Here is a 27448-nt window from a genome sequence, read left to right as displayed (position 1 = left end):
AAGATCAGAGACGGAAATTTATACATACGTATTGAATATTTAATAATTGTTGAGAAAATCGGACATAGTACGATTAGACATAACTTAAAATTAAAAGTTGACCCTTAAAAAACGCCTATTTTATCATATGAAACATATATCAATTTTTAGAAATAAGTTTTATTCGCATTTTCATATTCTGTAGGAGCAAATGTTTATTAATACAAGTGACATTCTTATATATATATGTATATATAAAGAAATAGTAGAATTTGTGGAACGTAATTAGTGCGAATATAATAACTGCAGTGATAATCATACAACAATATTCATAGTTCAACGTGCCTTTATATGGCACGATAGTGACCATTACGTGCTATTTCATGTAGCAAGTTTCGTGTTCGAACCCATTAAATCGCACAATTTTTTCTTATCGTAGCGTATAATCGAGAGAAGAAAGTAAAAGCTGCTGTTTCTGCAAGAGTAATTGTAAGAAATGAATCACATCTTCGAAACCATTCTGTATCGATCGATGTAATCCATGCATCGCGTAAAATCTCGAAGTATAATACATTAACTATTCGTGTGCACATTTCCTTTTGGTCTTCAAATTTTCTGATACGTTTAAATTTACGATGGAGCGTTTCTCGAATATTTCAATTGGTATCTATTCATTCGTTATCTAAGTAGGCTAATGAATATTTGCAATATTTCATAGGTTATAATATCGTCTGGATGCAAACGCTTAAATTCAACGTAACGCGTTCCTTCGTAACATCTTAAATATTGTTTAATTTCTTTAGTACTTAAACATTATTCATAATTAGCGAACGAGATTACATGATATTGGTCATCTAGCATAGAATGCTCGACTTTTGGTGCATTAAGTCCATCTGTAAAAATATCGTACTCCCATCGAAGAATTTTAACGTGACCCTGTCTAAAAGTTTCGTTCGCTCTCATATGACAGACTACCGCGCGAAATTGCATTTTTAGCCTTCGTAACATGAGAAAAGATCGATACATTTTCGCCATCTGATGTGCTACGAATAAATCCTTCCTTTATTGATTGGTCTGCGAATACAATTTTTCAAGGGCAACGAGGCCCTTAACGACGCTGTACAATATCACTCGAATCGACAGAAATTACGCTATATTTCTTACAATCGCCTATATCAATTTACAGAAATAACATTATACATATATACATGTAAGAATATATCCTTATGTATATTTTCAATAAACAGAGTGACACCGAAATAAGCGGTCCCACTTTGGTACTGTATTCTACTGAATTATCATCGCACGTGAGAAAATTTGCAATACAGGAATTTTTGAACGTCGAAGGAAATAATTTTCAGTAATTTCTATAAGTAATTTTTATTCTTAGGAAGAGCAGAATACGCTACCTAAGTGAAAATATCTATTTCAGTGTCACCTTGTATATATAATTGTATATATATATACGATATAGAAAAATAGGAGGGCGAAATCATATTTCGATGATATCGATAAAACGGGTCCACCGTTCGATATTACGAATTTCGTCGTTTAGAGGTTAGAAGGAATTACTCGCTTTTTATTATTAAAATCGATTGATATTAACCCCCCTTCAGCTGTCCTCCTTTTTATGCGAATTGCTTCGACCCGTCAGTTAGTACTATCAAAAAGTGGTGCAGTCAGAATTCGAATTTCAGCCTAAAGCCCGCCACACGAGATTCCCCTTTCTTATTGGTCGGCAAGGACGAGTTCGATTTCGATCGAAAATGGCGATCGATTTCCCTTCGCCAGGCAATTACGAACGACTAAAGATACCGACGCTGTATCGTACCCGCAGAATAATATAAGAACGTCAGCCGTTTTCATTACGTGATGGCTTTCATAACATTAACACCCACCGACTGCTAGGATTCTATACCAAGCTTTCTATACGTCTCTCGATCTACGGTGACCAATCTTCCCTCGACGCTCGAACAGTCCAGCTCGATGCAATGAAGCCTGGCGCCCCATTCGCAGTGGCTCTGGGCGTCCTGACGGTAATATTTGATTTGCAGGCAGGTGGTCAAGTAGCCAGAGCCCATGACGAGCATCGCGATCGGCAATTCTTCGCGATGACCGCGAGCACTTGCTGGTATGCCCTTGGTGCTGTGGTACGCGCTGTAAGCGCAGGCTGTTCCATCCCTGGCGCGCTCGACGGTCTCCACTTGTTTTCCCCCGATGCTCAGTGATCTGAAAAAAAAAAAAAGGATGTCGATGTGAGTAGATTTATTAATTTGATTTACGTCGAATTGAGGTTAGTAAACTGATTTTGTTTAATGAGTATGTTGGTACGGTAGAGGGAACAAGTTTTGGGTTCTTGTTTGGAGAGGTTGGGTTTGATATTGATACAGGGGTGTCTACATTTTAAATATTTAGTTATTCAATTATTCAATCATTCGACTATTCAATTATTCAAGTATTTGACAGTTAGATTATTCAATTATTCGATTATTCAATTCAATTATTCAAGTATTTGACAGTTAGATTATTCAATTGTTCAATTATTCGATTATTCAATTATTCAATTCAATTATTCAATTCAATTATTCAATTCAATTATTCAATTCAATTATTCAATTCAATTATTCGATTCAATTATTCAATTATTCAGTTATTCAATTATTCAATTGAATTATTCAGTTATTCAATTATTCATGTATTCAATTATTCCATTATTCCATTACTTAAGCATTCCATTATTTAAGTATTCAATTATTCAGTCAGAAATCCTTTAAGGATTGAATTACTCAATTGTTGGATGCAATTATTCAATTTTTCAATGCGACTATTCACTATTCAATTATTCAATTAATTAAAATAATTGAAGATTTCTGTGCATACTTCGTGACGTGATACATATAAAATGGTTAACATCATAATTTATGATACTCAATGATAAGCAGCTCGAGCACATCGCGATTAGCTTATGCACGCATCAGAAATAAGTATCCCGTTTGCAGTTCACTTCGAAATCTCATAAATGAAATCTGCAAAGTGCGAAGTAACGTTTCTACAGTACACTTCGAAACCTTACAAACGTGTGTTCACAAAGTTAATTATTTGCATGTAGATGAAGAACAAACTGACCAGCATACATTAAACAGATTTTTTTAATGGTTCACAGAATCTTATACACTATGAATTATATCGTACCATGCCATACAATATGAATTACGTCGTATTATATTATACAATATGAATTATATCGTATCATATTATAGAATATGAATTATATTATATCATATACTGTAGACGCAGCTGTATCTAAATTCACAGATTTACGTACGATAAAATCCTGACACATAGCGAAATGTGCAAAGTTCAATTGTACTTCTAGATTGTGTTCTTAGAAGTTAACCATGCGCATGTTAACGAAGTTTCTGGCGATAATTTCTTTGGAAATATTCATGGAACTGCAGATGAAGTTACAACGAACGCTCGACGCGTGTTATGGTTCGATTTCGCTTCAAACGAATATGGAAAATTGCTTCGTTAATCTCGATAATTATTCATGAATGAAATGCATAAAATTCAGTGTACTCTACATTTTAAGCAAGGGGAAGAAGTATAACCAGAATATTTCAAAAGCATCACAACTCGAAAAGACGAGATTTGTTAATTACTGCTAGGAATCAGCTTGACAAATGCACCTCTATTCATTATAAAAAGTTGATTAGTTAAAGATCGAAATTATAACAAGAAAATCATTTAATGCAAGCAGCACATAGCATTTGAATTGCTTCTCAAGAAAAACATACTTGTTTGAATTGTCACTTTTGTGATATACATATGCGCGATGTGAAGATGGTAAAAAATCGTCAATATTTTGCAAAAAGGGAAAAGATAGACGAATTCTTCTGTCGCAAATCTGAGGTTCATCACAGCAAGTCTATCAAATGGGTCGGTCTTTAGTTTCAATTGTGGTTAGGCATCGAAGCAAGTCTGATTCGATCGCAAATCGATAGCGGCTCGTGTCGGTAGGCGACGTTACAGAATTGTGCTTCAAATTCATTTGCATCCTCGGCCAGGCGGTATTCAAGATTCTGAATCTCGTTTCCGGCGCCTATTGTGCGCCACCTGGCACGTGTTGCAGTAGGAAGGGAGGTAGAGGGGTCGCGAATTCGTTTATAAAATACTCGTAGCAATTCTATGTGTTACAAATCGCCGAATCTCAACTTCGTTGACCTCAATTTTCCATTCGTAACGATTCCAATTATATCCAATTCCGTGGCACAGAATAAATCATTTTAATTGCAAATGTAAGGACGAATATATAACAGAGGGAGATCTGGGAAAAAATTTCTTCACGGAAATGTATTTTTATTACTCACACGTGAGTGGGTAAATTTACATCGCTCCAAGGAATAATTCTCATTTAACTTTGTCTATACATAGAAAACTGTTAAAAAATATAGGATATCGTGGGTGTATAATTTAAATCGAACAGTGATTAAGTATTGCACTGTGCAAATGTGGAGGTCGCCTGCATATTTGAATATTTTTGAACATTTTGTGCCTTGGTTCAGTGCAAAATAACAGTGAAATATTTTTAGTAGACTGGTTTTTTCCATGGCTGGACACTGTAGCTATTTATTGAGCTGGCTGTTTAATGAGGGTCCGTGATTTAAGCTTTAATCGTTCCCAAGATGAATGTATCGTTATTTTATGTCTCCTGATTGATCACCTACAGCCTATAAATAAATAGTTTCACAGAATCCGCGTTAAACATTAATATGTTTTGCATAGTAACTGCTGTTTGCAGCTTGGCTTGAGTTCAAGCCTGTGTATTTTTAGTGTTTTGCCTAGTAAAGTAAGTGCATGCCAATGAACCCTACGCGTATCAATGTCGAGCATCATTCACGTGTTAGAAATGGGTTCTCGTGACGCGAAAGCTAGTATAATTATTCGAGGAAGTCTAAAATTTCCCTAAATTTACTATAAGGAATTTTCAGAATTAAAATATTCCCTTATTGTTTAGAGAAATATACAAAATGGGTTCTTAGAATAATTATTTAAATAAATTTAGTGAAATTAGTATCTTCCTTCAAATATTTTTCCTCATTGCTTTTCGTCAAACTATAGTTACTAATATTTATTATTATTTGTCCAAATTAAGAGTAGTCGTCTGGCTTTAAAGATGCAATTGATTTGCACTTGTTTCACCTGCAGTAGATGCATTAAGAGATTGCACTTTAGTATTAACCTACTTGCAAAGCAGAAACTAATCCACGTTAGGTTGGTTCGTCTTAGAATTCTCTTGCTTTGACCATCAGACAAACATTGAAGAGAACCTACTTTCGTACAAGTGGTGGCAAGTTTTAAATTCGACAGATTATTAAATAAAACGCTTTCCATCGTTCAAACCACGTCATCTTGTCGCGCATATTTTTGAGGCGTCATAGAACGACTGCTTTTAAGTCTACATTTTTTAAAACCCCATAAAACTTCTATCCATTCTAGCATCGTAAAAGTAACCACTTATAGAGCTCCACGGGTCAACGTAGTCGTTTCAGGAGATCGATAGAAAACGAAAACGCTCTGCTACCCCTTTTTAACCATTTATACGTTGCAGTGGTCTTCGTGGAAAACATAAAAGCGGCAAATCGTAAATTTAAGATCCATGTTTATGTCATATTGTCACCTGCAATATAAGTACATTTTTTTTAATGAATCGCGTCACCATAAAATGGAGCGGGTATCGTTAAACGATTGAATTATTCGCAATTTATTTTCGACTTAATAGCAATAGAGAGTTAATTATGTATTTAATTAGGTACATAAAAAAACGAATTTCATTTTAGCTCTCGCAGTGATGGTACATTCTAATAATATATTTCAAAGTGAAGCATGTGTGAATATCTTTTATGTCTATATTTTTAGTATTACTAAAAATTGTGGTAGATGAAAGTTGAGATTGTCTGGTTTTTTTCTGTTAAATAGTAAGGGAAATTTAGGATGAACATATTACTGTCACGTTATGTGAAATCATGTCACATATTATAGCAAATCCATAGTTTGAGACGAGGTTGTTACCTTGTTTTATTTTACTATTATTTTCTCTTTATTATTGTTTTACTATTTTTATTGTAAATTTATATTTAATATGTGATGTGATAGTAATGTGTTCACACCCTAAACGTGCTAAATTTCGTGAAAAATTTAAATTGCCTTCTGGGAATGCATTCTTTCTTATTCAATAAAGAGAAAATGTAGAAAGTATTCCTGAATCTCAAGAAAAGGGTCACTAGGAAGATATTTCAGAGCTAGTTTCAATCTTGGACTGATTGTCGAACGTTATACTTGTCCAATACGGGTTTATTGGTACGAGCAATTGCTCTCAATCCTCGTCTTATCACCAGCACTTAGATGAATGACCATTTAAAAATCTTTGAAATTTTTTATCAACTGCATACAATCTTGCACAATGTTTTCGTCTCTGTCTCATGATGCACTTCTGAAACACGTGTTATACATAAATAGGCTTCCACATGTGTCTCTCAACCAGCAAGACTAAAGAAGACTTATCTTTATTTTCGCAAAAATAAGAACGCACAGAAGATTAAAAATTAGAACTTGAAAAGTGAAAACATAATTCAGTGGTTCCTGTTTCACTGAAAGTCCTGTTGAAATTCTGTACCTGAGAGCCAACGTGATCCAAGTCCTTTTTGTGAAGTGTCCAATTTCTGTTATTCTAGTAAAACAAAGCAGTAAGATCCTGTAGAAAACTGAATTTTGAAAAAAATGGGCTTGGGTTAATCTGTCTCTGAGGTACAGAATGATTAACAATAGCAAGTGTTACTTCGATAGATAAAAATAGATGCGTATCGAGGCAAAATTGAATCGATACGCGCGGTTATGGCGATCATGAACTAAAATATCGGTTCGATCGACCACAGAAAATTTTACTTGCGCATGAAACTCTGAATTAGTTAGAGAATCGAAAGAGCACTCGACGTGTTTTCGATTCGGTACGTCGATCGTCGAGTGGCTTCGTCATTGGAAGTCAACCAGAAATATCTTCGTTCTTTACTTTGTAATGCATCATCAGTGGGTGGCCTCTGCACAGATTCCACGAAACGGCGAATTTTCTCTCGCTATATTTCATCGTTATATTCAAATACATATGTATTATATCGAACTTAATTTAATATTTATATTTAATTAAATAAATTTATATATTATATTTAAATTATTCAACCGATTTGATCAAATATACGTGAAAACGTGCCCTGAAATAATAACAGGAAATAATTCAACGAGAAACAATATTCATACGTCAAGTTTATTTATGGCATCAGCTTAGAGAGAGAAAAGTGATGCGACATGAAAAGTGAAAACTAATATTTGGCATAACGAATCGATTCAGTTAATTTTATTTGAATACGAGTGATTCATATTTGCGCCTCGGCTGAAAACAAAACCGACAGGAAGCTCTCGTTAAAATTTCATGACTGTTCGTCCACGTTTTACGCGATACAGAAAGATTGGCACGAGGCCCTCACACTCTGTCGACCATATCCATTTAGACATACTACGAGCACAGTTTTAAAGACCAGCGTATAGATTAATAAAATATTTCACTGTCTCCTCTGGAGCGTAGGGCTTGTCGAAATTAAAAAATCAAACGATTTTCGTAAACTTTACTGCTCCCATAAACCGCCTCGAAAACTCCCATGAAAAGTTCCATGAACGTGGCGTGCTCCACTGTTTCTTTTCATAAATTAAGAAACACTCGACACGCTCCACTTTCATCGACGCGACTGAAAGGAGACCGCGTGGAAGGGATTAATCGAGGAGATCGAAGACAAGGGAGGAGAGCGATGTTGCGATACCCATGGCCCAAGATTCGTTACATTTTTCACGAAGGGGTGATAGCGCGTATCGATCGTGCAGCGTGCACCTTCAAGTATTATTCGTAATTCCCCGTGAACTTGTTCTCGTGTTTGTTCCAACGTACCTGTCAGCTACGATTCCGCTAAAACCATACCGCGATTGCGATTGATCGACCCTCGAATGCATTGCCCTAAAAACTCCGTTGCTATCTTTCCTTCTGATGCCACATCTTGTGGGTAATGTACCCTTCACTTTTCTCACATATAATTCTATATTCATTTCTATTACATAAAAAGGAGTTTCAAATTTTGAAAATTTGACAAAGTAGTCTATATTAGTTATGTTATACAGATTCGAAATTAGCCATTGTCAACGCTTAAAACTCGAGTGAAATGAGTCTAATTTGAGATTTATACTACTGATTTTTCTGTGTCTGACTTAAGACCAATTCTACTGATTTGGCTGTGTCTGACTTGGGACTTATACTACTGATTTTTCTGTGTCTGACTTAAGACCAATTCTACTGATTTTGTTGTGTCTGACTTGGGACTTATACTACTGATTTTTCTGTGTCTGACTTAAGACCAATTCTACTGATTTCGCTGTGTCTGAGTTGGGACTTATACTACTGATTTTTCTGTGTCTGACTAAAAACCAATTCTACTGGTTTCGCTGTGTCTGACTTGCAACTTATACTACTGATTTTTCTGTGTCTGACTAAAAACCAATTCTACTGATTTTGTTGTGTCTGACTTGGGACTTATACTACTGATTTTTCTGTGTCTGACTAAAAACCAATTCTACTGATTCCGCTGTGTCTGACTTGGGACTTATACTACTGATTTTTCTGTGTCTACAAAATTATTAAAGCAGTTCTTCCTCCTTGTTTCAATTAATACAACTTGACACGACCCGCTGTCACACATTTCCTTTATCTTTCCCATATCCTCTTTACCCTCGTTCTTCTTCCCTTTCGAAAAATATGCAGCTCCATCGAGCACAACGGCGCTACGTTAGAAAAAGGCATTCACGTAGCACAGCCATTGAAACCTGTCTTCTTTTACGGCCTCGGGTATTAGAACTTCGTGTTACGCTATTCGTTGCCCGAGATCTTCCTAAAGTCTACAGGCTTCGATTTAAAGTAGAACTCGCGGCTTGTTAAGTTTATATCTTTGTACACACTGTGTCTGACACGCCTCGGCTCCTAGCTTCAATCTGGCGCCAGCTGGAAGATAACGATCTCACATTTTTTTGTGAAAAAAAAAAAAAGAAAACTGTGACGATTTTGGACGCTGCTGTCAGCTAAATTAAAGGACACTTTTAATTAAACATTTCTTTATTTTGAGAGGGGTTACTTCACTCGTGAGGCCTCTTTTGCTATCGGTTGGACTCGGAGTTCTTGTTGGAGCTTGGATGAAATTTTGATTAATTCGTCGAGCAGCTTTCGGATCGAATGCTTGCGCGTAGCTTGCGACCTGACCCGAAACATTGAGAAATCTATTACACGGCCTCGTTAAACGTCCAGGGAACCCTTCTGGTTCATATTTCACAGTGTGCTTCCGCTTTTCAGGATCTTCGAGAGCTTTTGAATTAAACAATTAATGGAATCTCTGGCTGAGTCGCTTCTGCGAGTTTTTTGCATAACCCAATTGGAGATTTAACGGCAAGTAGCTCTTAATCGCCGCTGCGTTTTATTTATTTTATTTATCTTATTCATGCGAGAATTCAAAGGGAAGATTTAATAAGAGAAAAAGGAATGAGCAAGAAAGTGGTTTTTGTGTCTTTTTAATTCAGGATTAAATATTGCTGTCGCTACTCGCTGGCGAATATGTTTTCTTTTTTATTACGTGTACTTAATTTTAATGAGCATTTTAATTTATTCTATTTAACAAGGGGATTAGTTGCGAGGATCTAAATTACCCTACATTTCGTATCGTAACTCACTCTAAATTTACTTTGTTCAAAGAGTGATCCAAGGAAAAGTAGGGTAATAAGTTTCGTGGAGCATTGAAATTCTTCCAGTCTGTATGAAGGAAACTTATTCGTTCTGTGTAACGTCTCCCTTGATAACATGCACTCTTTGTAAGCGCGATTTTCCTTTACCCTTGCCACAGATAAGCATAGTCATCAGCTTCTTATACATTTATTAAATAAACAGTACAGACCTTCCTATTTTATTTTCTCAAAGCGATGAGAAATATTGGAATTTTGTTACAAGTAAAAATGTAAAAATATCGTGTGTGCTATGTACAGGATGCCTCAGAATCGATGGCACAAAAGGCAAACCGAAAATCGTGGAATAGAGTTTCTTGATGTGCTCTGACTTCGAGAAAATTGAGTTTGACTATTGATCGAATACCAGGTACAATTTTAGTCGCTTAATGGATAGACGGAGGTAAAGGAAATCCAACAGCCTGACTACTGACTTTACCTACTGCAAAGTGGAAACATTCCTTCCCCCCAAAACTGTTCTTCAGAGCACTTAGGTTTGCCTAGAAATTAGAGTCAATTTTCTAGAGACAGTAGGTGTTCCATAAATTAAAAACTTCGTTATTCTCAAATATTTTTTCCATACTGTCGACCTACTTATTTCACATAGAATCACTCCCCTTCCTCTTGTGCCACCAGTTCTAGGACACCTTTTAGACTCCAGAGACTTTTAAAGCAGAAAGTAAAATTGTTCTCCTTAACTACAACTAGCTTGTAACTATTCTAACGCTTTGTTCGTGCTACCTTATACGCGACGACAAGAATGAAAATGTTCGCTGCACAGCTTATTTCAGAGCATCGTACCTGGAGAACAAATTCCCTAAACCTGACCCCCTCATTCGTCGCTTCATTTTTAGATGACACTGGCTTAATCGAATAAAACACAGAAATAGCGACCAATATTGCAGCCTGAACGAAATCAATCGGTCGTCGAAGGCCATCGAGGAATAAGTCCCTCGCTTTATCTTTCCTCTCTTGGCGCAAACCGAGACGCTTTTACTTCCCCAACAAAGAAAAAATCGACGTGGAACCAAGAAAGAGAAGTCATGCTTGACTTCACGACTGAATTCACAATGGTAAAGTTATTCTCCGTAATCCATTCGATTTTCTCTCAGTCAAACAGCGTCCCCTTTAGGATCCTCGCGCATAGAATCTGAGACATTCTCTGACATCGTTAATCTCTCAGACGATTTCTGTCCGAATTAATTAAACCCAGACACTGTGCGCGAAAGAAAGATCCTAAAAGGGGGAAATCTGCAGATTCGGAGGCAATTTATTCGACGATCGGCCACGCTGACGGAAATTCAATTTAAAAAAGCTCGACGTGGCTGCGAAACGACAAAAGGCGCGTTCTTGTCAAGTCGCTCGCGATCTCTCATATTTTTAGTCCATTTCTTCTTATTCCCTCGCGCGGGATAGAGGGAAAGACAGTTTGCACTGAGAGGCGTGAGATCAAAGGGAGACCTTCGAAAAATGTTCAGGCAACAGTTCCACTTCTCTAAGGTAGTTGACCCAGTAGTCGATCAGTAGCGACCACTTCAGTAAATAATAAGATGGTATTACTTCAACCTTCTCAAACTGATCACACAATAAGTTTAGATATCTCCTTACATGATACAATATTTTTAAACAACAAAATAAATAAGTAAGTACTTTAAAATCATTATTTATCGAAGTGATCGACTACTGGATCAATTTACAGGATCAAATATTGAGCCACCTATCTTAGACACAGCTACTAAATTTTTCTTTCTCAGTAAATATGATTTAGACGCTGTAAATTGATTATTAAAAAAGTCCTTCATTAAAAGAGTCGACATCTGTTACCAAGTGACCGATTACCTAACTATCTTACTGCTGATCATCCACGTTCATACACGAACAGCAGTCGACAGAAACCTGGCCACGAGTTTTCTGCGAGTCGAGGCGCGATGAGAGGGCCTTTCATTGTAACCAAGGAAACACAGCGTTAATCGAAGCTCTCGGCGGTCGACAGTCACACTTGCCGAGGGGATGCGCCTTTCTAACAAAGACTCGAAATTTGCTGACGCCTGTCTCGATAAATAGACCGCACTCGTCGGCAAACACACGCGTCGCCTTCGTGTCGAGGCAATTGAGCATTTTGCAAATATTCGAGGTGCGGAAAACAGCGTTTTCGTTTCATCGATTGGACAGTTTTCTCAGAATTTTCCTTTCGCTGCGCAGAGTTCATTTCATTTCGCTTATTCTGCGAGTGAGAATCCATTTGTATTTAATTAATTATATGAGGAAGCACGCAAAGTATGAGTTGCATTACTGCATCAGTTGGTTGCTATATTTAGAGCATCAGTTTTAAACGCAGAGATTTTTGGGAGGAAATTTATAATAATTTACAATAATAATTTAGTCACAAATTTTTAAAATTTATTTTTCCCAAAATTATTTTTTAGTGAGTCCCTCAAGTTTTCTTGTTTTTACTAAATTCGATGTCGCAGTGTATGTTTCAATATTTGGAATGCGTGCCAGTTTGCTGGTTGCCTGAGCTTACAGCGAGTAAATATTGTATTCTGTATCAATCCTCCGATGTTGAGTGGTAGAAAGAGACGCATATATTTTTTAAGCAGGCCATTTTTAAATTATTCCTCGGGAGCACGTTTCTACTCGAACCTTCTCGAACCCTCTCGAACCCTCTTGGATCTGCTCCAACCTCATAGTATTTGACTTTTCAATGTTCGTTAACCTCTGGATGGCGAATCACGTACAAAGCAACTGCATAGGAGATACAGGGTCCACTTGAAATCTGTAATAGAATTTACAAGTATCCTAAAATAAGCTCACGTTCGACGTATTTCTAATATTCGAAAACTGTCGCTTTAATGAAAGACAACTGCGTTCGCCCTGTGACCCCCTTTTCCATCTATTTAGCAGAATGAGTACGTCTTTACACTATTCAACTGGTATATTTTTCCGTGCTTGAACTCGATAAATATTGCATAATGCACTGTTCGAGTGAACTTCTACGTGGCACAGTTTTGTTGTAATTCGGCCCAGTTTGGTTGTAGCCTTACAGCAGGTCTCATCAAAGCGCAATGCACCTTCCTTTCACACGTGTCGCTCAGAAGAGGCTTCTATTATTGTCTAAACAAGTGCATCCTCGTTGTTTGCGATTTTTCATTCGCTGATTTCTTTGCACGCGATATTGACAATACCAGAAAAGAGGATTCGAAGGGAACAGTTCTGTTCTCAATATGGTACGGATTTCCCTGAACATTTTTCATCGTTCCCATTTTCCACGCATCGTATGCCCCGACTTCAATTAAGCTGGGCTTATTAAATGATTTATTAGATGCAGATACGGGAATGAAAATCGATTGCAGCGTGGGCTGAGCTCTGGGAAAGGTCTCTGGGAAAGAAACGACAGGAATTACGGTGAACCACAACTTCTCGCGAGATTGTCGCGCCTGACATGAGGCTATACTACTGAACGCCCTCTACACACTGTGATAGATTAGAGCGCGATTCCACTGAGGCAACACCAGGCGACTTTTAGTACGCCAGTGTGCCACAATATTTTTTAAACGAAATAGTATACGTACATTTTACGGTTGGAAAATTATTTAGGAAATTGTGTCATGGTTCTGTTTAGGATCATTTTTCTAAGTAATGTTTTAGTTATTGTAAAATGTGTAAATATTATTTCAGATAGCACACGATGTGTTGAAGACGGTTATTTCTTGTCTGAACATCTTATAGGTGTAATTTTGACGTCTTATGAATGTCTTTCAAGGCGTCCTAAAGTTATACAGGTATTTAGAATCTATTCGAAGCAGATAGTTTATGAGTTCTTTGCATAAACAGAATGAATGTTTCCTCACTAAAAATTCATTGCTATTTCTACTATTTCTTCAAAATACTGTCACATTTTGTTTACTCTCATCTCTGGCGAAATAATTCCATAAATCCATTTTATTTCTCATTTTAATTGAGACCAGAATTGGCACCACTTGTTGAAGGTAACGATACTGATGCGCCACAGTCCAACAGGTGACTATTATCCTAAGGAATATCCAATTTTAAGTGTCACATAAATCCTTCTGTGTATTATTAAGAAATACAATTTTAAAGGTGGGTCTACATATTATGTAACAAAGTTATATAATTCCTTAGAGAATAGAAAAGAGAGATATTATACATATGCTTCCTCTCTATTTTTGAAAACATGATATAACTGTTGTATGACATGTAGCGTGGACCCACCTTAAGACCTCAATGTCTATTATACTAGACAAAACTTTATTCCCTAATGCCATGGCTCTAAAACTGAGGAAAAAAGGATCAGAATGAGGATGCTTAACATTCCACGGGATTTCTACTTAGATAAGGACAAACTTCAGATGGCTTTCCCTCTGCACAATTTATTTACCCGAAGAAAACTTTTCCCTTTAACGATTCCAGTAATCAAAAGTCCGTGATTTCCTTGGTCGTGCATGGAATATCCTTATTTCTCAGCCCTCGAGCAGGAAGAAAAATGTGCTCGATAAAAGCCGACGAACGTTGATATCGATCTTAATTGGGGATTGCTCTCCACTGGACAGGAGAATGAGAATTACACAGTCGTGCAGCAGAAGTTGGAACATTTTTAAAATCAGTAGCGTGCATCGTGAAAGAACGGGAAAGGGAAACCAATTTCGCATTGATCGCCAGGTAATTGGCAAAATAATTTGCGGGATCGAACGTGCCCGTTTAAGCCTCACTCGATGTTATCCTGCAGCACTAAATATTGTAGTATAATGCGGCACGCTGGTGAATGGTATGCCTTTCGAATGATTATTGATCTATCGCCACTTACAAAAAGAGTGTTAATAGCCAGAGAATCCTCTGCATTGTTCCCACTTCCTATAATTAAAAAATATTTGTCTGAATTCAAGAATTTTTATAGCAAGTAATATAGTTATCAATTCTGGTCTGTCTAGTTTAGTATGATGTTTACACAAAAATTCACTGAAATACTTTTAAGTCTGTAATTCAAGACCATAAAATTTAAGAATATTTTTTGATTTGCAATTATTTTGCAGTACAGTAACAGAAATGAACATTTTGCTGCATATTCATATTGTTATAAACAGACTGCAGATTTTTATGCAACGTGTGATTCACTTTCAATATTTATAGCCATTAAAATCTACTTAAAACAAGTAATAGAAAATTAATGCAAAAGTATCAAAAGTAAAAGTAATAGGTAATTCGTAGTTCGAATTATTTCTTTATTAAATTCTCCCCATGTTTTAATAAACAGACTGTTCCATAAAGCATACAATTTTCAACATTGCAGGGATTAAGACAAATCCACTGACACGGTCTTATATCTCTCTTAGAGCTCTACAATGACAAATGGCGTTAAAGTTGCGATACTACAGCCTCATTAGACATTAATACGCTACTCTCTCGCTAATCTCCTTATCCACCCGAATTACTCCCCCATTCCTTCTCATTCTCGCTCAGACGCCCCTTAATCTTCGTAGTCTCGTCATCTGTAACGAATCACGAGGTTACAAGCGCGAGGTCCTCGCTCGCGGCCGCAGGCTGTTGCATTTATCAGAGGAAAATTTCGAGGCCTCGTAATCCGCTTCATCGCGCATTTAACGTTTCCTCCCGCCCCTGTCCTCGCCGCCCCTCTCGCTCGTGTTTACTCCCAAACGCCGACAACACTCCGCATATCGCAATTACCGACAAGTAATTTTAGCTCGCGTTCGTGTTACGAGGCGGCACCTGATTTTCTGACGCCGCGGTCGCGGCGGAATGTCAGTCGATATTTCAACCAACCGTGTATGATTACGCTCCTCCACTGACGTGTCTATTATGCCGTAACGACACCTCTCTGCGGCGAAAGTTCGATACACTGTGTCACCAGATCGTAATTATCGCGGCCGAGTCCCTCGATCGGCTGCGCAGCGCTCGAAAACGACAAGAGGCAAAAATATGTTACACCTAAACGGTGCATAAACTCTTGCGAACGAGTTTATTAAGGCTATTAAAATCAATTTTGCTCAAGAGGTTTTTTATTATTGGGGGTTAAATGGGAAATGAAATTATCTTAATCTCCCTGGCTTGATTTTCGCACCTTTTGTTAGCGCATTGAGCCCATTGTGCTCGGAAGTGCTCTTTTTACTGCTCTAAGCTTTCAACAAATTTGAAGAAATTGTGGAATACTTATTGAAGGCAAATGTGGAATTTAAATTGAGGAAATTTTTAATGGTAAATCAAATTTTAAGCGAAGATCCTCGAGAATGTAGAAACTCAAGGATACCAGAGATGACAAAGATTAAATAAAATTGGGGGTGGTAAAAATTGTGATTCTTTCGCGGCTAAATAGCCATTTTCGAACACTCGCGGCATCGAAATTTCCGCGCACCACCGCGTGGGAGGATATAAATTCACTCCTGCCGCAGTAGAGCGATCCCGACCGCAGGAAAAAAGGAAATCGAAAATATGAGAGTGAAATATGGCCTGTTCGCCAGGGTTCTCGTTTTCGAGGAAATCGATCTCGAACGTGCGTGCGAAGGCTCGGCGTACTTGACTCGATTTCAAAGCGCTCCCAGCGGCTCGGCAATTACAGCGATTAAAAAAATTAAATATTAAGCTAGCGGGTTCTGACTTACATTAACTTTCGAAGGCTTAGGGTTAAATACTGTGGCCAGGCAGGCGAGGGCGAATACGCGGGCCTGGTAATGCACGCGTGCTGTGGCGCATTTTCTGGATCGATTGTGTTGAAATTGAGGGTGCTTCGAAAGGGTCCTGTGTATTGGATTTTTTATTTATTAGCTGGGAAGCTGCAACACGTGTTTGGAATTTAATAGAATTTGAAATTATAGAATTTATAGAATTTGAAATTTAATGGTATAAACTACTTTAAATACAGAAAATCACTAAAATGAGGCAGGATATTTCAATTAGCTAGAGTATTATTATTCAAATGAATATATTGTGTCAATTAAGTCGATGCTTTTTTAGAGAAAATTCATTGTTTCCTTTTCAAGATAAAATTACCATAATAATCATGAAAACAGTTATTAATTATACGCGTCTAGTAAAGTGGGGGATCCAGTGTTCCCTTACTGCAATACTTTCCAGGCCTTTAATAGGTACACCTCGATGAAATGTAGACGAACATGTATATGCAAAGTTTTGGCATCCATTAGAGACATGGTACAAGCATCAAACGAATGAAAATCGTAATCGATTCGCAAGTTTTGCAGTTCAAGGCGATACACGTATTGCTTGCCTTGTGGGTACGTGGAAACACCTGGTCTTCTCTCACCTTCCTTGGCACACGTCTACCATGTTCCCATTGCATCGTTTCGTAACTCTGGTTCTTTCTTGTTATACGATATAGTTAGGGGCGCTTAAGTTTTGACATATTAGAAGGTATCACGAAGTTAGAGCCTTACTTCTCATTGTCAACTTTAATCGGAAAAAGTTTGTCTTGTAAGGTGCAGCGATTCCTTGCTATAGGTTCGTGGTTCACTGACTACGTGGTTACAGTGAAGATATGTACTGCAATCTTTTTAGTATGTAGATACTGTTTAAATATTCATATTGTCGTATTTGAATATTTGTATAATTAAATTTTGAATATTTGAATATTCAAATAATTAAATTTTGAATATTTGAATGTTTGAATGTTTGAATGTTTGAATATTTGAATGTTTGAATGTTTGAATATTTGAATATTTGAATATTTGAATATTTGAATATTTGAATATTTGAATATTTGAATATTTGGATATTTGAATATTTGAATACTTTTATTCAGTCTGCCTAAAAATTCGCTTTACACTTTCATTCAGTGAAAATGATTTGAATTCACTTTTCGCTTTTCTACTTCGCATACGTCAGCTGCACGCAGGCCAGTGTCCAATATCATCCATAAACATTTATTTCTTGAACAGTCTCTCCTTCCAAGCGTTCTTTGCACAAGTGTTTTCGCAAACGTTCTCTCACCGACGAGCTTGTCAACTGGAAGGCCTAATTCGTTACTTCTTGACATGTTTTCGGCCCTGTCCGAGTATAAATTCTTTAAACACGTCGCTCTTTATCCTCGTTTCTACCCGAGGCAATACCACTGCAAGGGTCTCGAATTCTCCAACGAGCATTAAAGAAGAATCTTTATTCTCGTAAATTGAACACTTTATTTTTAACGCTGACGTTCGTCGTTTGTCCAGAGTCGAAAATCTTCACTTCGGAAGATGCAGCTTCAAACAGAAACACGATCCTTTGTTTTCAAAAAAGTTAAATAACGATGTCAATTCTCCACTCTTTGTTAACGAAATCTGCTGATAAGATATGACGGTTTTTTATCCATAAAAAGAAAATACCTATTTGATCACATATTTATTTAATATCATTTAACAGTGATACACGCACGCGTAAATAAAAATGACAAAACTGAATATATAATAAGAAAAAAGTGTGTTAATTGAATATAGATAAGAAAAAATTAACTATATTATGCTCCACTGTATTTTTTAGCATTTAAATAACTTTCGAGCGATAGTGTACGTATTTTATCGTCATAAAAGTGACTCGGTTATTTAAGGTCAAGGAAGCGATGAATTTTGTTATCCTCTGGAATTACGTTAAATGATCAGAGGTTAAGTCATTCCGCCAGGCAATCCACTATCAAACGCTTCGAAACGAGACTTCAACGTTCACGCGTTTGTCATCGCTGGGTGGTTATTTCCTGTATTACAGCCAACAAAAGGCTATTAGTATTCCTATACAGTATAGAGTGTGATCCTCGATCCTCTGAGATCGTATTCTCCAGCTGAGGGGCGAGGAGCGTCCCAAAGGACGTGGGGTTTACTAAAGGGGACAGAGAGAAGTGTCACTGAAGAAGACACCTTCAAATTATATCCCAAATTATAATTGAACTGTTGAAATAGTAAATGATGCAGCATTGAGATGATAGAATAAATTACTGACCTTCGAAACTAACAAACTAATTAGTTGCTCTAATATTTACAGCAATTTCCACTAAGAATTAAATCATTTTTTATTCACCTCCATTTGTATTATTCACTATTTGAACTGTAGATGTAGTTTATGTGGGAACTAGCCCATGGGAACCCTAGAAACTAATATAAGTTGCTCTAATATTCACAACAATTTCCATTGAGAATTAAATAATTTCGTATTCGCCTTCACTTGTCCACAATTGTAGATGTAATACTGCAAGAATATCGTTTATCAATCTAAGCTCATCGTCGACTCCTCGCTAAACAACTGCACTCTAATTATCGCTCGAACTTTTCCAATATAATTACTCGAAAACCCATTCCATGTAAAGGATTCCTTCTCGCCACGGTTCTCCTAGTGTAATAAGTTCCTCTCGAGGGATTACCAGGGATGAAATTCGTCCCTCGTTGAGCCCGAGCCACCCCCGCCCCTTTGCACTCTTACGATCGCTTTTTACACCCATAAAGCGCATTAAGTATCATAAAGTCAGAAAAAGATCGTACTTTATATTCTTTAGTCTTATATTAAAGTATAGACAGCAGAGGATCGCTGGATCTTCGAGGGTCTTATATATGTTCTCGATTTGTGGCGGTATTTCAAGGAATCATATTTCAAGGAAGTGATATCGAGGATTCGCAGTGTGTACAGACTTTTCTTTCCGCCTCAGATCTGGTTTCGGTGTATTAAGAATCGACGAAGTGAAAGATGATTGTTGCAGACATCTTATGTCGGTGCAAAAGTGTCTGACACCGAGCAAAGAAAATTTAGGAGCCCCTATACATGCATAAAATTAAAAAGCTAAATATATCTGCTTATAATAATCAAATAATATTTATCTCATTATTTTGCTAGAATTGAAAACTCGAAAAAATTTAACGATCTCTTTTTTTTGAATAACTTTGTTGTATAACATGTAGTCTAGGCCTACCTTTATTCAAAAATACAAAAGAAGATAAATCGTTGAATTTATTCGATTTATTAACTGTAGTAAAATAATATTTAGTTGAATATGAAATAAGTATTACTAGGTTGTTTTAAATGAATATATTTAATATAACTTTGTTATATAACGTGTAGCGTAGACCCACCTTCAAGCTGGCGCCCCGCGTCTTGGCGCCCCTAGGCGATCGTCTAGGTTTGCCTAATGGTAAACCCAGCCTTGGATATATGTACATTCTTTAGCTGTAGAGTACTTCATATTTTTCAAGATAAAGACCATCCTAGCTTTTTCAGACATAAGAGAAAATGTTTGAGAGAGGGATTCCGACAGATGCAACTTTTCTCTTTGATATTTTCCTTTCGTCTTTTAAGGGAGATAGTCTCCTTGCGGCTCGACTTGGAGGAGCTGTACACTATGGGAAATCCTACGCTAATATCCTTACTATTAAGAAAGCATTATGTCCTAATATGCTATTATATGATATAATAGACTTCTTTCATAGTATCATGCTTAATAATAGAGCACAGGGCATTGAGAATGAGCGAAGAATGTTCGAATAATGGTGATTTATCTAGAAGTTTCCCTGCCTCGAAAAGGACGAATAGAAATTAATTAGCGTGAAAGCAAGGAATATTCAAGATGAATACAAATAATCTTTTCTCCAGCTTCGATGGTTTATTTGAATGAAAAAGTTCGATTTGTCTTTTCACTCGATATTCCAGTGGAGAGAGGGCGAATATTAAAAAGACTAAAAAGTGAATCGAATATTGTCGTTATGAGTCTGTTACAAAAACGTAAAAAACAGTAAATAAAATAAAAAGCGTGTACCCTAGGGATCCACGTGTATTACGAGGATGTAACGCTTTTCGATATGTTCTCGACTTCCACGTCCAGAGTCCATCAAGTTCGTACACGCGTTGCAGAATACACATTCGTCAGTGGCCATGCTTGTACAACGAAACGCGAGCATTTACAACGACAATGTGTACACGGCATTCAGATTTGACCCTCTGCAGGGCACGTATATCATACCGCCGTTTTCAGGCTGTGATTCATGTCCCCCAGTATGCGTTTAAAATAAGCGCAGTATTTTTTTTACATGATTCATTACGCGATCATATTGTGTACGAAACATTAAGAGCTACTATCAGATTCATTCATCTTTCCTGTGCTCGGCGCTGCATGGATTATTCTACTTAAAATTAAGTAGTGCACAAGTTTAAGTGGTACATCTCTCTGAAATCTTGGGAAAAGGTTTGCTAATTATCTAACTTTTTAGCGAAAAATATGAATGAAAAGGAGAGCAAATTTTTATACGAAATAATTGATAAATATCTATTTTAGTGGAAAAGGATTTCGTTTAATTTCCACTTCAGTTTTTACTTTGAAACTATTCTTCATGGTGCCCTAGTAGCTTGCTAAATGGCTTGAATATTAAATGATAAAGTTTAATCGAAGTCTTTAGTTAATATAATCTTCTGCTTAAGTGTAAGATTAACGATAGAGAAAGAATGACAGAGAATGCATGTATTATTAATGCAGGGGAGAGAAATAGAGATTGCAGCGAGCCTAGTGCCAAGCCAGGGTAAGGCTTTCATCAATCTTGTTTTCAAAACGTGACATTAGACTTCACAAACATTATTAAAGAAGGCTGGTGAAATATCCTTTCCATCAAAGACAGAGTTGCAAGGCAAAGTAAAATGGAAGGGATTCAAGTTTGTTTAGCCTTCACCCTCAGACAAGTGGATTCATAACATTTAGTCCTTAGCTACCATTTCATAAGAACTTTCTTACTTTTAATAGTCCTGTACAAAAGAGAGAGAGGAAAATATACAGGGTGAGTCACGAGAAACAGAATCCTTAAATGTTTCGATTATTTATCGTTGTATTAAAAAAATTCAGATCAGGTGAATGAGACAGCCACTTCACAGTTTCTCGTCTGTTATAAATCTTTAGGAGACTAACCCCAGATGCAAATATCTCGAGATAGAGTGATCAGAATTGTTGAATTTATTTCTTTATGCTCCATAAGGATATCGAGAAAAATATTAGCTTAAAAATTTGTTCCCTCATCACTGTTTTCGCCTCTTCAAATAGTAAAACTTTTCCTCAGGAGCATTTTTAATGCAACGATAAACAACAGAAATATTTAAGGGTCCAGTTTCCCTAATTTCCTTTAAACAAGATCAACGCAAAGTTAAATTACAACTAAAAAAGGAACAGTTGATAAGAAAGCAGCAACTAGAACGCAAACAACCAAGATCAAACACGAGATCTGAACTCTTTCAGTCCTCCGCGTCCCCCCTGTAACCACCGCGAATGCACCCTTGAACCAACAACAAAAACTACACCTCGATCAGATAAAATAAATAATAACAGCCAGAGAAAATGCTCGAGCCCTGCTGAAGCAGTGATTGCCCCCCAAGAAACTCTGGGGTCATATTCATCATAACACCGACAATGGAAAGTGCAACTAGGCAGAATGTTCGTGCGACAAAGTAGCTCGCTGGGGATCAGATAAAAGCGGAAGAAAGAGAAAGAGTAGCACAAGGGCGAGTAGAAATAATGAACAGTGATCGGGCACGAGGACGCAACGAGCTCGAAGAACAAAGATGCTAATGCATCGTCGCATACACTGTACCCACTCCAGCACTTGCGGCGGTTTGAAGCTGATGTCCAGCCGATAGGTAGCCTCGCAGCTGAGCTTCACGGTCTTCAGCTGTCGGAATCTCGCCGAGGTTTCCATCTTGCAGTAGACTGGACCAGCAGCTGGTTCCCTCCTCAGGGACAAGGTCACTCGAAAATGTCCATCAGCACCCATTTAGCCCCATAATCGAACAGTGAGGGACGAGACGAAAAAAGGAACGAGAGCGTGGGCGGAGAACAGGAGGAGTCCTAACGCTGAAGGTCTTTCAAGGTGTTTGATGTTGTTTGACGAGTCTGGTCGTTCACTGGGGATAAAAAAAAAAGAGGGGCCTCGATAGACTTGGCGGAATTCACGCGCACTCGAGGAGTAGCGAACGCTGCAACGTGCGCCGCGGGCGTCGCGACGCTTACTGAACCACGGGGCGTCGTGGTTGTAACGCGATTCCGGCACGCGACGACGCCGGCTTTGACTTTTCTCTCTGTTTTTGCATCTCGACCCCCTCACCAGCCCCTCTGCGTGGGGAAATTCTTTTACTCAGCCTGTTTATATTCGCTCTTAACGTATCCGCGACGAGCGAGTAACGAGGAAGTTATATCCCACTTTTCGTATTTATACCGCGAGGATTGCACCTGAAGACAGATATTTTTGGTTGCATTGTTTACGGAGGGTTTGGGAGTGGTAGCGGGGGTGGGTTTAACGCTAGAGCTATCGTGGTTAATCTGTGTCTATTTTAAACGATGCGCCACAGTTACAAATGCCTGGAAAGATATACAATTTACAGAAATAACGTCTATTCTGATTACGTTTCTTTTATGTTATTCGGTATTAACTGAGGAAAAGTGAAGCAGTAAGGGATGAATTGTATATGAGGAATAATCGTACGTCGTTTTGACAGGTTTTGATAGGTCTAGTGTTAAATGGCATCGTTGGGATGGGGATAAAAAATATTGGTAAAAGTTTAAAGGACAGTGTAAGGACTACAGAGTGTTACACTGTACCTAGCGTAATGAATTTTTTAAACAAAAGTTACAAAATCGTATGGTAACGCGGACAAAATATCGGGATTCTGAAGTTGAAAATTTTTCGAACTTCGCCAAACAATATTGAACGTGTGCACGGGTCAGTGGTCGATTACGAACTGTTGTATGGACAGTTGGGTCCCAGAAGAAAAATATTGATGTTTCGTTCTACCCTACTTTCGTTTACGTACAATATACATATGGACATTTCTATTTCTACTTCCATTTACTGGGAAATATGATCAGTTCTTTTTCAACCAGAACAGCAGTCCAAGGATACTCCATTATGTTCTTAAGTATCCCTGCAATAAATTAACAGTCGAATAGTAATGAATCTACGTCGGTATTCAGTCGTGCTCGAATATGTTACGATGTGAGCGTGAAGGGGTATAAAGGGAGGTACTAATTAAGTTTGAAGATTATTTTCTTAATAGCTTATCAACCCGCTTTTCACGCAGGAGCTTCATTTGTGCTTTTAACTAATTAAGTAGAATAACGATCAGAGAATTAGATCTCGCTGCATTGTCCAACAAAATTGATGTTCCTTACGATAATCTTAATCAAATGGAACATAAAGCTTCACGAAGCATAGTGTTTGTAATAGAATTTAAGAAAAATTTAGTTCTTAATATGTAGTGTTTATCCGATTGATAGCGATGTTTCTCTAGCTTATAGAATTTAATGAGAATTATTATAGGTATTCCTTACTTTGAAATCAGAGGGGGACATTCTGAATTAATGAATAAGTCTGGACTAACTCCTGACTTAATAGGATTTAATCGGTACTTAGGACTTAATTGGGATTTATTCCTCGAAGTTATGGTAGTCTATTTCTGATCGTGACCTTAATATGCCGAGAGAAAAGCTCCTGTTCAATAAAATAAAAAAATAGTCCTCAACTTAACTTTAAAAAATGGAAATACATATGTTACATGCATAAAGTGTAGAAATGCTGAAATTCTCATTGCACAAATAGGATTTATTTATTTATTTCTTTTACTTTCACAATGTAAAATCCATGTATAAAACCATGTTTAAGAAATAATAAGGAACTAAATATATATACACGCAAGTTAAGAAACTTACATTGAAAGTATACATTTCATAACATTAGATCAATGAACCAAATGATGACACATAGTTGCATATTACACGTAACAATAAAAAGTCTTAATATAACCAGTAATACAAGATCAATTGTAATACATAAAGACATCGAAAGTGCAACAAACACTTTTTCAAATTGTGTTTACATAAAGATTCTTAGTAAAAATAATTCTAATTTAATATTAAATAAAAATAATAATAATAATATATAATCTCACTTTCTTTATACTTATAAAATCTGTAAAAAATTCAAGAAATCAGAATTGTTTGACCATTTGTTTCCTTATGATTATATTCACTTTGAAACAATTTCTATAATAAGAATACTTATTATGAAAAATAAATCTTTTATTATTTTTACTGAATCAATTCAGCGAATTACTGTTCAAGATTTATGTATTTATCCGCCAAACGTACTTCCAGTCGAGTGAAACAAGAGTTATTAATTGTCATAATGAATGTGCACGTTGTTTTTCTGCAGATCCAACGGTACACTCTGTTAAAGCTTGACCCATTTTTATTTTCTGCCCTGCGTTTATACAGAACTTGAAATCTTTCGGAGCTTCGAACAGCAACACGATAGTAGATCCCATTCTAAATTCGCCAAACAATTCTCCCTTGCCAATACGCGCACAGCCTAAATTAGCATCGTGCCAATGCTTTGCTTCAGGCCACTTAATGGTATTAGTCTGTAGTTCTGTATCACAGTATACTTTTATGGAACCTACATTCGTTGCTCCAACAGCGGTATAAGCCATAAAACCACCAGCCCATTTTCCAATGTACACCACGCGTTCATTCAGTGAAAATAAATTTGGTAAATATTGGGCTATTCTTGGATTAACGCTCAATAATTTTCCTAAAAAATACGATACTGAATTATTAAAAAAAATTGTCTATTTCAAGAATAAACGCGAAATAAAGGAAATACATACCCTGAAAATGTCGACGAAATTCTATTTCCCAGTCGGTTGAACTGTGGAATCTGTGATAATCTCCTGGTGCTAGGTAAACTATTAACTGATACAGTTCGTTTAATGGATTTTTCAGAAGAGACTTCACGTAAGCGTCATCATCTTCTTTAGTAAATTTTTGAGGTTGCTCAGACAGACGTGTATGTATATCACCTAAGAAATGTCGAAGATTATAAGTTGCACCTTTAACTTGTTCCACACAACATGATGTTACTGGTCCAAAATGCAATACTCTTCCATCAGAAGGTGACACCTGTATCCATTCACACATAAATAATTATATTACTTGTATTGTAAAGTTACATAATATACAAATGATATGGACATACTATATTAGTACTCTGATCAATGGGCCTTGCATCATGCTTAAGTGGTCTAACAAAAAAGTCCACAAGACTTGGAAAGTCTGTTAAATCTAGATCAATTTCATCTAAATTGGCATTAAAAGTTTTTGCATAAAAACCATATAAAGTTGGCCTCAGTACAACTGGTAGTTCTAAACCAGCTATCCATCCCCACATTCTACTTATTATCCGCAATGGTAAGTAATAATAACATTTTACCTGTATGAAAAGATTTAATAAGTGTTTAATGTCAATTATAATATTCAATTACTTACATTATATTATTAATGTATATGTACAGAACTTGAAATCATTAAGTATAAGGCTACAATTCAAACTTATGGTTCATTAGAAAAGAAATTAATTAATCTTCTATTAGAAAGAAAAACTATACCACAAAAACATTTATTGGCTCATACACATTGTTGTCCTCCGTTGTATATGGATATTTTCTTAAATGCCTCCATTGTAATACTGCTAGTAAAGACACTCCAACTCCAATAGGAACGCTCCATTCCCATTGTCTCACAAATGCGTACCACGAGCTAGATTTATGCTGTGTAGTATCTGCATTCGAGCCATATTTCCTTGAAAATCTCTGTCTTGTTGCACTTTTCGAAATTCTTCTTGCATACATATCTGTACAACATTTGTAAGAGTTTCTTCTAAAATGCGTTAATGATTTTAGATATTGTATAGTTTTATCATAAAGACAATCAAATCACAAACCTCACATGCTGTATGAAGCTAAAAATTTTATAGACAGTCATCTCGAATATAAAGTTTATTAAAAAGTATATATCGAGTTTTTAGTTATAGTCTCCTTGTTCCTTTAGGTTAATTCGAATTGAACACTACTTCCTATAAACAAATACGTGTATAAACATAAAATTCGAGAGCATGTACATACGATATGCAAACCGTTTTAAGCAGGATTACCGTAACTTAATTTCATTAATTACAAGTAAGTACACATTATTCACTCATACTACATCTTCCTTATGCATACTTACATTAAATACACAAATAGACATTATTTTTACAAGTAACACTTGAACGTGCTACTATTTAATAAACTTCGAAAATTGGAAACAAAGAAAATAGAACAAAAGCTTATAAACCGACTTCGTATAAAAGTCTGGTACAACTGAACGTTATTTACTTGATAAGCGCCATCTAGTATCTCGACCAAGTATGTAACATGTAACATATAAAGATAATACCGAATCTGACTCTTTCGATAACATATATATCTGTACATATATGTATTTGCATACGATAGGAATGACAGAATTACAATGAAAATACTCCTCATAAGTGGTAAATATAGCATGTTAAAACACGGAAATGTAAATAATCATTTCACTACAAAGATGAAGAAATACATGTACTTCTTACCTGTTTCGAGCAAGTCTGCGATCGACTGTATAGCAGTGCCGGATTACCGATGAATAAAAAAATATGCATACAAATTTGAAACGGTTCAAAATTCCACCTTAAATATTGTCGTTTTGAGGAACATACAATATTTTATTATTCTTTGTCTTTCAATGATAGTAAAAAGTTTTAGAGGCGAGCTTCCA

The 27448-nt window shown here is 36.6% G+C and overlaps 2 protein-coding genes across 7 annotated transcripts; both read right to left on the bottom strand.

Annotated features, from left to right (window-relative positions):
• Positions 1-1883: 1883 nt before the first annotated feature.
• LOC143177954 (CB1 cannabinoid receptor-interacting protein 1) lies at positions 1884-22734 on the bottom strand. Of its 2 annotated transcripts, none has more exons than XM_076376301.1 (2): positions 22420-22734; positions 1884-2208 (listed from the first exon to the last, which is right to left on the bottom strand). In XM_076376301.1, the coding sequence occupies exons 1-2, from the start codon at positions 22593-22595 to the stop codon at positions 1884-1886; spliced, it is 501 nt and encodes a 166-aa protein (XP_076232416.1). In that variant the 5' UTR covers positions 22596-22734. The 2 variants fall into 2 exon arrangements, with proteins under 2 accessions (XP_076232416.1, XP_076232425.1); XM_076376310.1 differs by having other exon boundaries at positions 1887-2208; positions 22416-22595.
• A 2262-nt stretch (positions 22735-24996) lies between these two features.
• Positions 24997-27397, bottom strand: Pisd (phosphatidylserine decarboxylase). Of its 5 annotated transcripts, none has more exons than XM_076376251.1 (6): positions 27264-27397; positions 26595-26726; positions 26260-26530; positions 25851-26084; positions 25483-25774; positions 24997-25406 (listed from the first exon to the last, which is right to left on the bottom strand). In XM_076376251.1, exons 2-6 carry the CDS (start codon positions 26633-26635, stop codon positions 24997-24999), a joined length of 1248 nt encoding a protein of 415 aa, XP_076232366.1. In that variant the 5' UTR covers positions 26636-26726; positions 27264-27397. The 5 variants fall into 5 exon arrangements, with proteins under 5 accessions (XP_076232366.1, XP_076232373.1, XP_076232381.1 ...); XM_076376258.1 differs by having other exon boundaries at positions 26260-26504; XM_076376266.1 differs by having other exon boundaries at positions 26285-26504.
• Positions 27398-27448: the final 51 nt, after the last annotated feature.

Source organism: Calliopsis andreniformis, chromosome 1 (assembly GCF_051401765.1).
Source record: "Calliopsis andreniformis isolate RMS-2024a chromosome 1, iyCalAndr_principal, whole genome shotgun sequence".
Taxonomy (NCBI): domain Eukaryota; kingdom Metazoa; phylum Arthropoda; class Insecta; order Hymenoptera; family Andrenidae; genus Calliopsis; species Calliopsis andreniformis.
This window is presented reverse-complemented; position numbering and strand designations above follow the sequence as displayed.

Excerpts from the sequence above, each read along its gene's own strand:
- LOC143177954 (XM_076376301.1), bottom strand. The coding sequence starts at position 22,595 with ATGGGTGCTGATGGACATTTTCGAGTGACCTTGTCCCTGAGGAGGGAA. Across the intron at positions 2,209-22,419 it reads AAACCGCCGCAAGTGCTGGA|ATCACTGAGCATCGGGGGAA; the intron begins GTGGGTACAGTG and ends TTTTTTTTTCAG.
- Pisd (XM_076376251.1), bottom strand. The coding sequence starts at position 26,635 with ATGACTGTCTATAAAATTTTTAGCTTCATACAGCATGTGAG. Across the intron at positions 26,531-26,594 it reads AGCTTCATACAGCATGTGAG|AAGAAACTCTTACAAATGTT; the intron begins GTTTGTGATTTG and ends AACGCATTTTAG. Across the intron at positions 25,407-25,482 it reads ATTTCGTCGACATTTTCAGG|GAAAATTATTGAGCGTTAAT; the intron begins GTATGTATTTCC and ends CGTATTTTTTAG.